Source organism: Nesoenas mayeri (genome assembly GCF_963082525.1).
Source record: "Nesoenas mayeri genome assembly, chromosome: 8".
NCBI classification, from domain to species: domain Eukaryota; kingdom Metazoa; phylum Chordata; class Aves; order Columbiformes; family Columbidae; genus Nesoenas; species Nesoenas mayeri.
Window position 1 is genome coordinate 23,790,694 of NC_137554.1, and position 13,079 is coordinate 23,803,772.

The 13,079-nt window shown below is 45.8% G+C and overlaps 1 protein-coding gene across 1 annotated transcript; it reads right to left on the reverse strand.

The window, feature by feature from the left end:
- Positions 1–4,869: 4,869 nt before the first annotated feature.
- LOC308043302 (cytochrome P450 2J2-like) lies at positions 4,870–10,556 on the reverse strand (the record flags this gene model as incomplete). The annotated part of the gene is made up of 9 exons (XM_080349265.1): positions 4,870–5,045; positions 5,754–5,892; positions 6,405–6,592; positions 6,784–6,919; positions 7,990–8,166; positions 8,595–8,755; positions 9,322–9,471; positions 9,624–9,786; positions 10,368–10,556. 9 exons carry the CDS (start codon positions 10,554–10,556, stop codon positions 4,870–4,872), a joined length of 1,479 nt encoding a protein of 492 aa, XP_080205391.1.
- Positions 10,557–13,079: the final 2,523 nt, after the last annotated feature.

Genomic DNA, 13,079 nt, shown 5'->3' on the forward strand with positions numbered 1-13,079 from the left:
AGCTCTCCACAAGCCCCGCTCTCTCCTCCCTGTGTTTCTCTCACCGCCGTGTCCCAGCGTTGCCTTCTCTGTGCGGGGGAGGCTCCAGCTGCTCCAAGCACCTCTCACTTTCCTCGTTTGAAAAACTGTTCGCTGGGACAAAGAGTCATTGAACAAGTCGAAGGTCAGCAGAGACATCAGAGAGAATGTTGCGCAAATCTTTCACAACCCACCTGACTCAAGACTTTCAGTTTCGGTGCATCCGGTTTGTGTAGGGAGGAAGTAAACAGCCGTGCAGGGTCTGCAGCCGTTTCCAAGCACCGTCATTTCCTGGTCTGTGCAGACAAGTGCACACAGAGCAACCTGCTCCTGCCTCTTCTACACCACACAACACATTCAGCAGCCCTGGTCTAAGTTTTATCCTCCTGGATGTAGCAATAATTATTCTTTGGTGTTTCTCATGCAGGCTGAGTACAGTAGCCACTAAAGGATGATGAATTTTGCATTAAAAAAAAATAAAATCCCTTTTTTAATTAAGTTGGTAGTATTTATTAGTTCTATCATATTTGAGGACTTGCCCAAGAAGTCTTAACTTAGTACTTTTACTTGTGTAATTGGTCAGGTAACTAAACCACTGGTTAATTGACTTTTGACCTCCAGGGTCTTGCCAGAACAATGTATGGTACTCTTCCTAAAGGGCATAACTTCATTTCTGTAAACAGGTATAAACATTCAGCATGTCAGCAAATGACAAAGGCCTTCACATCCTTGTGTTCCTCGCTGTAGCAAGCTCAAGCATGCACAAAAATTCCTCCTGCCCTGGAAGATAGTGTCTTAATTCAGCTGTCAGGATAGAAATTTCCTGTGACATAGGTATAACTTTCAGTCTCCAGGAGTTTGTGTGTCATTACATACTGTAGTCAAACAACTGATGATTTAATGCTGGGAATCTGGTATCTTCATTTATTTGTGTGTTTGTTGATGTTTAACCATTTGATTTTGTTTCAGAGATGTTGCTTGTTTGATGCAGCTTGGCTAAATCGCATTAAGGATGATGTTGGTGACAACTGGAGAATAAAGGTATTCTAAACAAGAATTGGTAGAAGTCTGTGGGGTTGGATATTGTCTGTCCTGAGAATATCTTGCAGTCCAAAACCTATAGAATTAAGCTCAGACTTCTTAGGTTCTCTTAAAGGAACGTGAACTGTCTGTTGAAGGTTTAAGTGCCTTCCAGCATTGCTGCATGAGGATTTTCTCTTGTGGTATTTCTCTTCCCCTGTCATTACAAGCTCCTCTGATAGAGCTGCTATGTGAACATATTATTATAGATTATTTTATTTCAGCCAAATTAGGAATTTTAATAAAAGCCTATAACCTTATCTTTCATGTGCAACCATTAGTCCAGTAATCTAAAGAAGATTCTGCAAGGAATTATGGACTACTCTCATGAGGTAAGGAAAAAGCAGCATTTTGTTGTTGTTGTTGTTCTGATCATTAAACATTATGATTATTGTCCTCCTTAGCCTAGGTGTGGTTATTTTTTCTCTTGGCAAAGTAATTTACTTTAAGGATTTTTTTGTTGGCAGGAAGTATATGATAATTACCTGGTTAAGTGGGAGGCCTGAGTGAACATAAAATTAATTTGAGTAAGTGTATTTTAGATAAGACTCTTGGAGTGTAATCTGGAAACCATGTCTGTGTCATTGCCCAGGTTAATATTATAAGGCCTGAGGTGCAGAATCCTATTGACTTGTGTGTGCACATTTTTATTTGCTCTTCTGTAGTGAAGTTTTAATCCTTTTCTACACAACAGCTTTCGCAACTCTAGTCTAGGTTTGATGGTACTTGGAAGCTGGGAGATAAGTTACAAATCCCCTGGACGTAGTAAAAATTATAGTTCGTTCTCTCTCATGCAGGGTGAGTACAGTAGCCATTAAAGGGTGCTGAATTTTGAGTTTAAAAAAAAATGCTGAATTCTGCATTGTGCTTGATTAGAGTGTTTTAAAGGGTATGATATAGAAAAACTTGCCAGATCATCTTCTGGCTTCCTGGTCTCACTTGGGATTAGTTGTTATAGCAGGTGCTGAGCCCTTCTGTATTGCCAGGACTGGGGCTCCCTGGCCAGCCCAGAAGTAGAACTTCCAAGGCTTCCAAGGAGCTTTCTGAAGACTTGGGGAGCAACTGAATTTGGAAGCATTTCATTTTTTTTATGTTGGTAGAATTAATTAGTTCTTCATATTTGTGGTCTGGCCCAACAACTTTTAATGCACTAGTTTTGCTTTCTCTTGCATAAGTGGTCAGTTTACTACCAGTTAATTGACTTTCAAAACTTGTGGGTTTGCCACAACAATCCTTTGGAACTCTTACTAAAGCGCACAGTTTCATTGCACTAATTAATTGATAGGTGTTTTGCATATATTTTTGTAATGCTGTCTATTTTAGTCTAAATGTGAACTGAATCAGAGAAAATTCTGGGGTTCCAAGTATGGGAAAGGTCTTTGGCTGCAGTGGATTGAGCGCCCCTTCCCCAAACACACATTTGCACTGAGGGCTGGAGACAGACATTGGGCAGGGTCTTTGGTGGCTCAAGAGAGGCTCAGTGTGTGACATCTGGCTTCCATGTATGAAGCCCTCTAACAGATGAGTTAAAGACATCTGTGTTGTCTAGGCCTGGTTGATTCATGGTAGTGCTCTGTATAAAAAGAGCGTTACCTGTTTTGAAGCAGCTTTGTAGGAACAGTTTCTTCTGGATCTTTGTGCAAATGGTATGTTGTGCTACTCAGGCCATTAAGATGAACTCTGTCAGGAGTCACTACAAATTCTTTTTCACAGAACACATAGAAGATCAAGACCCTTGAGGAGTCTGTTCAATATGTTTTCCTGGCTGATATTCGAGAGGTGAGTAATAATTCACAGCCTCATTCTGTCAGTTGAGAATGCAAATACCCATGTATTGGTCTTTGTGAATTGCTTCATCCACACAAAGTTAACAGTGGAATTGGTAGTCGGCTTTAAAGCTTAGATTTCAATTGACTACATTGTCTCTAAAGCTATAAATGCCCTTTTGGGAGAAATGAATCCATAAGCCTCTTGTTTGTTGACTAAACAAACCTTCTTTCTGTAGAAGGTCTAGAAATAAAACTGTAATTCCTGAGCAAGAAGTAAAGCCTTTAATTGTTGACAAACTTACTGTGTACGTCTTTGTATCGGAGACAGGTTAATGTTCCTATCGTGTGCTTAATGGCAGTGACACAAAGAAGTGGGTTAGCTATTGAACTAAGTAAGTGAAGTCCTGTTCTTTGGCTCACTCTATTTTGAACTGATTAGGGGGTAGCAATTGCTTCAATAGAGAGGAGATTCATCCAATAAGATATTACTGTTAACGTGGCTAATGTGAGGAGGAGTGGGCCAAAAGTACCATCATCTTATTCTAGATTTGTTTAAATACTTCAGCAACCATGAGGTGTTGTTTTATTATTATTATAAATAATATATTTTGATATATTGAATGGATGCAAGGCCATGGTGGTAAATACAACTGGTGCTCAGCAGACTGTGAATTTACAGATATTTAATCTCTAAATCAACCTCATTTTCCGGTGGCTTCTTTCTGTAGCTCATGAACAAGGAAATAATGGGTCCTTCCACACGTGAACCCACAAGGACAACACCTCCTGGACTAGTAGATTAATCACTGCTTTGTTTTTTACAGCTGTTTGACTGAGAGACTTGCAAATTATGATCGTGAGGAAACTGTTTCTTAATATTGCATACTCTAAGTTACATCTGATATTTAATCTAATTTTGTCACTGTGATATGTTTAAGGGATTTTAAAACTGTGTTTATTTGAAGCTCTAATATTGACTAACACTTCTCAGATAAACTATTTCACTAGTAAGGTCTCTGTCTTCCTTGGTGTTTTCCGAGAGTAAAAGAAAGGTAGGTTTTCTGTAGGATTCAGGAAAATATAACCCAAAAAGCATACTGTCCCTGTTTAAATAGCAGTTAACTAACACATGCTACATGCTATTATGTTTGACAGGATGTTAAAATTAACAAAACCAGCTTTCACTAGAAAGCCTTTAAAGGTTCTATTGTCTTAATCCTTTTCCATTTTATGGCTGTTAATGACACTTATTACTTTTATAGCTACAAGTACAGATGATTTATTGAGGGGTCTGTCAGAGTGGAGAGCACTGTGCTCCATGAGGGTGTCACAGTGTTGTTGCTGTGACACATGTGGACCCAGCCACAGACTTTGATGGTTTCCCTGCTAGTTTGCTTGTCCTGTCAGGATCAGTGATGTTCATCAGTTCTGTAGGAACTGCCTTTGCTGTTACAGTGCCAGCCTCTCTGCTACCGGAGAGCAATGCCGCAGGGACATGGGTCGGGTGCTGTGCGGCTGCCTCTGCCCCGGTGGGCTCACAGCCCCCTGCCAAAAACATGAGGCAGGGCTGAAGGCTGCAATCAGTGCTGGAAATGGCCTTTGTTGGTCTCTACCTTGCACAAGATCTCATGACAAAAGAGTTTTGGTAAGGATTTATTGATCCACAAGAATAAGATGTATTTGAGTGACTTTTTAAATGGATTACTAGTCAAGGATAACAAAGACCAGTTAGCAATGAGTACTTGCATGAATGTTTTAAAGCAAAGGCTTGTAGTGCTCTTCCACAACTCACAGCCACAGCCTGAACACTGCAGTCTGTGAAGTGTTGCTCCTTCTCCTGCCACTGGGAAGCGTGGCCATCCATCATGAAAGCAGGAAAGGCCCAAACTCCCAGCTACCTGGAGATGGTTGGTTCTTACCACCACCCAGGGGAGCAGCCGAGGGCTCATTTTCAGCATCCCCGACAAAGGATTTTCCCTGTGAGGACGGTCGCCAAGGCTCCCTATCGAGGCACAGCACAGATCTTGTAGGGTTTCGGGGCCAGTGTGCTGCCCAGCTTGAACTGGAGGCTGAGTGTGGTGTCCGGTGGCGCCTGGAAGGTGAATTTCTGGAGCAGAGCCGTGAAGAAGAGGACGAGCTCGGTGCGGGCCAGCAGCTCACCCGGGCAGGAGCGCTTCCCTGCGGAGACAGCCACCCATGGCTTCCTCAGCCTGCGCTGGCTGCCCGGCTGCTTTTGCTGCCACAACAGCCTCTGCCTTCCCTTAGCAGCACAGCCCAGGCAAGTTACTCCCTTTCCAGGATGACTTTTGCATCCAAACTGAGCTCCCCAATAACAGTATTAGCATTACAGAATGGGCTGCATTCCCAGTTACACGACTTTTGAGGGCACATGTGTGTAACCGTATGTACAGGCACTGAATCCTCCCCTGCTTAGATAAGCTGTGCTTGACACGCACAGACTGGATGTGCCTATGCTGGGAGAAGGGGTTGGTTTGAGCTACGCCAAAGAGAGGGGACAGAGAAGGTGTGTGATGCTGGCATAAGAAAGAGGGGTGGGAAAAGGAATGTCTTTGAGGAAGCTGTTGTCTGGGTCCCCTGTGATGGCAACAGTGAGGCCTCTAGTGACCCCAGCCATGTGGGAGCAGGATCCCAGATCAATGCTCTGCTTGGTGAAGGTGTTTCTAGGTCACTGGCATCTTATGGCCTGTTATTCATCCTCACCTCTCTTCTCTGCAGGTGAAGAGAGACAAGAAAGTGGTCAGAGTGTCACTGTGTTGCTTTGGAGTGGCCTTGTGAACACTGCTTGAGCAGCACCTCCCAGGGTGCAGTGGGGAAACCCTGTCCCAGTGCATAAGCACAGAAGCACCAACTTCCAGCAAATCTTACCTATGGAAAATGGTATAAAGGACTCTCTTTTCCAGAACTGACCATCCTTCAGGAAATGCCCGGGGTTGAAAGTGTCAGGAGTTTCCCACTCATTCTTGTCAAACATCAGAGAGGTTAAATTTGTCATCAAAGCAGTGCCCTAAGAGGATAAAAAGAAAAGTAAATTGCACATTCTGTGTTACTGAGAGCAGGAGACACATCTTTATCTTAATTTTTATCTTCCAGTCTCCTATCCATGAAGAACATCTGTAGTCAAATTCTGCTGTAATTATTTGTCCAGTACAACCAGCAAAGTCAGATTTCGTACTTCTTGTGTGCTCAGATGTGCAATGTTTAAAGAATCACATTTTTTCCTCTTCAGCATCACTTTTATCTGCTCTAGTCTTGGGCCCAAGTTCCTGTAAAAGCTGTGATCTGTGCCTCAACGGTGTGTGCAGTGTGGGCGTCATGCCACATGTCTCTGCACCACTCAGTGTGCTGGAGAACATTGTTTGGATGGCAAAAATACATGTTCAACAGGAGTGAACTGTGGTCGGGACAGAGTCGCTCTGTCTCTACTCCTGTCTGCACAGGATGGACCTGGGATGGTGAAACATTCCTGGGGAATGGGGAGTCTCTTGCTAAAGTCTCATCACTCAGCAGTGGGGTTACCTTTGGTATGCGGAAGCCATCCACGACTGTGTCCTTCACTGTCATTCTTGGCACATTGAAAGGGATGATGTTGCCTTTCCTCTGCACTTCGTGGATGACGGCGTTGGTGTAGGGCATGTTGCTCCTGTCGTCCAGGGCTGGCTGCCGCCCCTGCCCGATGACCGTGTCGATCTCTGCTTGCACGCGGGCTGGTGGGAAAGAGCAGGGATCAGACAAGGTACAAAGTGGGGCAGTTGCTGTGAGGTTCTCTCAAGGACTGGCCTGGGACACCTGGACTGTGCAGAGAGATTCCCAATTTCTCTCCCTCAGAAATGAAATTTTTCTACAAAGTTCTGAGGGTTAAAAGCAAAGAGAAGTGTTGATCTTTTGCTGATTTTACCTTGAATTTCTGGATATGTTGCCATATACAGCAATGCCCAGCGGATCGTTGTTGAAGTGGTCTCGGTTCCAGCAAACAGCAAGTCGAGTGCACATGACACAAGGTTTTCCTCCTGGAAGGTGCCGGTGCCATTGTCCTTCAGAAAAAGATGTGTTAGTGCTGCACAAACAGCGTGGGCTGCCTGGACACCAGTCATAGTCTAAGTCAATCCCACCGATTTCATCAGAAGCTTCTGGCCCCCTGCATCCGGATGAGGGGATTGAGTGCACCTTTAGTATGTTTGCAGAAGACACCAAATTGGGTGGGAGTGTTGATCTGCTGGAGGGTAGGAAGGCCATACAGAGGTATCTGGACCAGCTGGATTGTTGGTGTGAGGCCAATTGTATTAAGTTTAACAAGGCCAAGTGCTGGGTCCTGCACTTGGTTCACAACAACCCCAGGCAGCGCTACAGGCTCGAGGAAGAGTTGCCAAAAAGGCCACCAGCATCCTGGCTGTATTGGGAATAGTGTGGCCAGCAGGACTAGAGAAGTGATTGTGCCACTGTAGTCTACACTGGTGAGGCTGCACCATGAATCCTGTGTTCACTTTTGGGCCCCTCAACATAAGAAAGACATTGAAGTACTAGAGAGAGTGCAGAGGAGGCAATGAAGCAGGTGAGGGGCTGGAGCACAAGTCTGATGAGGATCGGTTGAGGGAACTGGGGCTGTTCAGCCTGGAGGAAAGAAGGCTGAGGGGAGACCTTATCGCTGTGTACAACTGCTTGAAAGGAGGTTGTAGCGTGTAGCGTACTTCTGCCAAGTAGCAAGAGAAAGGACAAGAGGAAATGGCCACAAGTTGTGCCAGGGGAGGTTTAGATTGGATATTAGGAAAAAATTCTTCACATTATGCGTGGTCAGGCATTGGAACAGGCTGCCAAGGGAAGAGCCATCATCCCTGGAGTTGTTTAAAAGTCTATTACATGAGGTTCTTAGGGACATGGTTTAGTACTAGAGATAGGTTAGGTTATGGTTGGATTCCGTGATCTTGAGAGAGTCTTCCAATCAAAAAGATTCTATGATTCTATGATCTCCAACCTTTAGATGGCTGCCCTGAACCTAAGCTCATAACTGGCCACAGAAGCAGCTCAGATGGAGAATTTGGGCTCATTTCTCATCCCTCTGGATTTCTAAGCCCCGCTGCAGAGGGGTTTGCTCTGCGGTGCTGACCTTGGCTATCTCCTGCAGGTAGCAGTCGATGAAGTCCCGGCTCTCCGAGGGGTTCCAGTCCTCCTTGTGCTTGTCGATCCTCTCTTTCACAAAATTTCTCATCAACCTTGAGTTTTTAAAAATGGTTTGGTGGGCTCCAGGTAAGAACTTTATTATGGATAGGAAAGCATTGTACAGCTTTGGAGAGAAAAGGAGAGAGGTAAATTAAATAGAGAATGGAAACAGACCTTCTGATATCCAAACCCGAGGAGCCTACAGGGCCTAGCTGAGTGAATTGCTGGTGTTGGTGGAAAGAGCTGAGCTCCAGGAGAGCCTGACAAGGGATTGGTATTCCTGTCACAGAGAGACTCATGCACTACCTGGCATTACAGCAGGCAGGCTGGCAGTTAATGGGCAGGAAAGGGGATGTTGGGTGAGATGACAAGAGCATTGCAGAGCTGGAAAAAAAGCAGAAAATAATTATGGACAAATCGACATTGTGCAAAGCATATGCACGGACAAGAAAGTTTGGTGATGAAAACTCTACAGATTTTGATGTTAACTCCAGGGAAGAAACTATGGCACTGAAAAACTGCACTGTCCATGTTGGTGGCAGGAGGCTGTACCTGGCTCATGATGGCCCCATGGAGGCCAACTGTCTCGTCTAGCAGCTGCAGCAATTTTTGAAATTCCTCATCATGGTAGTCAAAGCGATTGCCAAAAGTGATGGAGCAGATGATGTTTGAAATGGCGTTATTCATTTTCAAGTGAGGGTCAAAAGGACTCCCTGCAGAAGGCAAAGGGAATGATCAATTTTCTTCAAGTCTTAGCAGAAAAGAACAAGAAACTCTTCAACAAATAGGAGTGAAATGAATGGCCCCTGATGGGCACCCTCCTGTGTCACTGCATTCCCAGGACTCCTCACCACCCCAGGATCTGACCAAGCTTGGCTGGGCAGCCCCATTGTGCAGCAAACATCCCACCCTTGGTCCCACTTCAGTCAGACTGTGGAGAAGTTTGTTTACACTGGAAAGCCAGGTCTGCAGAAGAGCAGACATCATGTGAATTCATTGGAAACATTGGTGCTTACACACACGGAATGTTCTGGAGATCTCTAAGAGAGCAGCATGCTGAAGGTGGGCTATGAATAATGCTTTGGGGGTTATCCAGCTGCATTTACCTGTCAGTCTGAAGAATAATGACCTGTAGAATGGAGCTGGGATGCTGGCAGAGTTCTAGCACCGCTTGCAAGGTGAGTTATTTCTCAGCTTGCGGTGACCCATTAGTGATAGTATAACGGGCCATACTGGTTTCTTCCTTCATCACAACTTATGAGGGCGGTTTTGCACTTACCCTGCTCATCCCCAAACGCATCCACGAGGTACCGGCACTCCTCCTGGATGCGCTCCTCCAGGCTCCTCTTCCCCAAGCCGAGGTTTCGCAGGGTGGACAACGTGAACCTCCTCTGCTGCTTCCACAAGTGCCCATTGGAAGACAGCACTCCTGCCAGAAACATGGCAATGTGAGCCAAGGCAGATCCCTCCACCCAGGAGAAAAAGCTCCAGGGCTCTGTTTTATGTCCAGCCGTGTTGGGCCTCTGCTGGATCAGTACTTTGATTTTATGGCTGAGATCTGTGTCCTGAGGGAGAACTCACCCCTGTTGCCGAAGGTCTCTCGAGCAAGAGGCAATTCAGGGCGATCCAGGAAGTTTTCCCCTTGGTTTACAAGAACTTCCTTAATCATCCGCAGCCCATTAACACACACAAAGGATGAGGTGCCCATGTCCATGCTGAAGATGTCCCCATATTTTTCAGTAAGCTGGGAGGGGAACAAATAAATAGTAGTAGCTGGATTTCCTTTGACTCTGTACATCAGGACAGGGATGGTCTGGCTGGGGACTCAAGCGAAAATAAGGGAAGCTGAGAGCAGGAGCAGATACAGGGTGTTTGTACAAGTGTCTGCTTCTCTGTATATGGTCTTTTTTCTCCCCTCTTTTCCCAAATCACTGTTCAGGAGTTAGTGTGCATTGGCCATAAATCACACAAAACTCTCCCTGTTTGATTTTTCAGTCCTGTGTTTTTGTTGCTTTTGTTTTCCTTCCCAAATACCTTTCCAGTGCCCACTCAGACCTATGGGGCTCCTACAGCTGTGACAGCACCCGTGGTGTCAGCCCTGGCCCTTTGCCCAAAAGATTGCTCCACAATCGTCGTCTTCTTCATGCCCGGTCAAATTTCATCCACGTTATTGCCAACTGAGGGCAAACATCCTGCCTGCTTCAGGGTGAGCTCCTGTGAGTCCTCCTGGGCCATGGGGTTTGGGTTAAACCCCTCCCCACACTGCAAATGTGGCAAAGTCACAGCCCCTTCCATCCCCTTGACATAGTGCCCCCAGCCACTTACCTTCTTTACTGTCATCAAGGGATTGCCTAAGTTCATGCGGTACATGTGCCCCACGATGGGGAGACAGAAGGGGTGCGGAGGGAAGTCCTTGGGCTTTCTGTGTTTCATGTAGTCGGCAACGAGCAGGAAAACAACAAGGAAGACGAGGAGCACCTGGATGGAGATGCTCTCCCAGAGGAAACGCAGCATGGCTGGATGGTGGGGCTCTGCAGGGACGTGTCCTGCGGCAGGTCAGGGCAGGCTGAGCTCGCGAGACACCACAGAACCCCAGGGGTAGGGGCAAATGAGCAACGTGCTGGCACAGCTGTGGGCACAGACACAAGACAGCATGGAGTGGCTTTTGCTGACCTGGTCTGGAATCTGTGTTCAGAATCCTGTTTTGCCAGGTTGGAGTAAGGACAGTTTGATTAAACCTCTTCCAGATAAAAGTCAAGCCTTTCCTCTGATCTCTTTAAAAAAACCACACAACAAGATACCTTACACTCTTGTTTCCACCTCCCAGCGCTGCTTTAGAAAGCCCCAGGGAATCACGTCCTTGTGTGAAGGACAGAAAGGAGCTTTTTGGGGCTGGGATTAAAAACCTTCTGGCAGCCTCACTGTGCCGTTCCCACGAGCCCACAGCTCTTCACAAGCCCCGCTCTCTCCTCCCTGTGTTTCTCTCACCGCCGTGTCCCAGCGTTGCCTTCTCTGTGCGGGGGAGGCTCCAGCTGCTCCAAGTGCCTCTCACTTTCCTCGTTTGAAAAACTGTTCGCTGGGCCAAAGAGTCATTGAACAAGTTGAAGGTCAGCAGAGACATCAGAGAGAATGTTGCGCAAATCTTTCACAACCCACCTGACTCAAGACTTTCACTTTTATTGCATCCGGTTTGTGTAGGGAGGAAGTAAACAGCCGTCCAGGGTCTGCAGCCGTTTCCAAGCACCGTCATTTCCTGGTCTGTGCAGACAAGTGCACGCAGAGCAACCTGCTCCTGCCTCTTCTACACCACACAACACATTCAGCAGCCCTGGTGTAAGATTTATGATACTCGCTTGGAAGCTGGGAGATTAGTTAAGAATCCTCTTAGATACGGGAATGATTACAGTTTGTTAGAGCTTGATTACAGTTACATAAAAGGTATGGTATAGAAAAATGTGCCATGTCATCTTATCCTTCCTGGTCTCACCTGGGCTTAGTTGTGATATTGGGTACTGAGCCCTTTTGTATTGCCAGGACTGGGGCTCTCTGGCCAGGCCAGAATTAGAACTTAGGTTTCTGAGAAGCTTTTCAAAGGCTTGGGGAACAACTGAATTTGGAGGCATTTCTGTTTTATGTTGTTAGAATTAATTAGTTCGCACATATTCGTGGTCTAACCCAAGAACGCTTAATTGTCTAGTTTTGCTTCCTCTTGTATAAAACGTCAGTTAACTAAACCAGCAGTTATTTGCCTTTCAAAACTTGTGGCTTTTGCCAGAACAAAAGGGCTGCATCAAAATGAGCGTGGGCAGCAGGTGGAGGGAGGTGATCCTGCCCTTCTGCTCCCCTCTGGTGAGACCCCACCTGGAGTCCTGTGTCCAGCTCTGGGGTCCTCAGCACAGGACAGACATGGACCTGTTGGAGAGGGGCCAGAGGAGCCCCAGAAATGATCAGGGGCTGGAACAGCTCTGCTGGGAGGACAGGCTGAGTGACACAGCTGGGGTTGTTCCACTTGGAAATGAGAAGGCTCTGGGGAGACCTTGTTGTGGCCTTGCTGTACCTAAAAGGGGCCAATAAAAAGATGGGGACAGAATTTTTAGCAGGGCCTGTTGTGATGGTGCAAGTGGTGACGGTTTTAAACTAGAAGCGGAGAGATCCAGGCTGGACATGAGGAAGAAATTTTTTACAATGAGGGTGACAAAATACTGTCTCAGGTTGCCCAGAGAGGTGGTGGATGTCCCACTCCTGGAGACATCCCAGGCCAGGCTGGATGGGGCTCTGAGCAACCTGAGCTGGTGAAGATGTCCCTGCTCATGGCAGGGGTGGCACTGCCAACCCAAGTGATTCTCTGATTATCCAATTGTTTTCTTGCCACAATGTGCTTCCTCCGCAATCTTAATCTGTTCTGAATTGGATCATAGCAGTGATCCAGCTCACAGCTCAACCATCACTCTCCTCTCTGAGCTTAAGAGACCGTGAAGCAGAGTGTGGAGGCAGGTAAGCACTAAACACTGACTTTGTTGCAGAAAATGTGATGTGTAATTGCACCCTCATCAAGGTAACAGTGGCACTAAATACAATTGGTGCTCATAAGACAGATATTGAACCTCTATTTATCCTTCTCCTGTGGCCTCTTTTTCGTAGGTCCTGAGCAGGAAAACAACAGATCCTTCCTCAAGTGAAAGAAGAGCGTACCCACAAGGACAACACCTAATCAAGCAATGGATTAATTCCTGTTGTTTTTTTTTTTCTTAAAACTATTTGAAAGATAAATTTGTAAAATATGATCACAAACTGCCTTTTTTCATATTGCATACTCCAGACTATATCTGAGGTTTAATCATGTCGCCATGATTTGTTTTGTTTTGGTTTTTTAATGTATTTATTAGAAGCCATAATATTGACTGGCTTTTCTGAATTAAACTAATTCTTAATAATATACTTATTAGGTGTCAGTCTTCCTTGATGATTTCCAAGAGTATAAGAAAGGTAGGTTTTCTGTAGGATTCAGGAAACCATAACGCAAAAGGCAGATTGTCC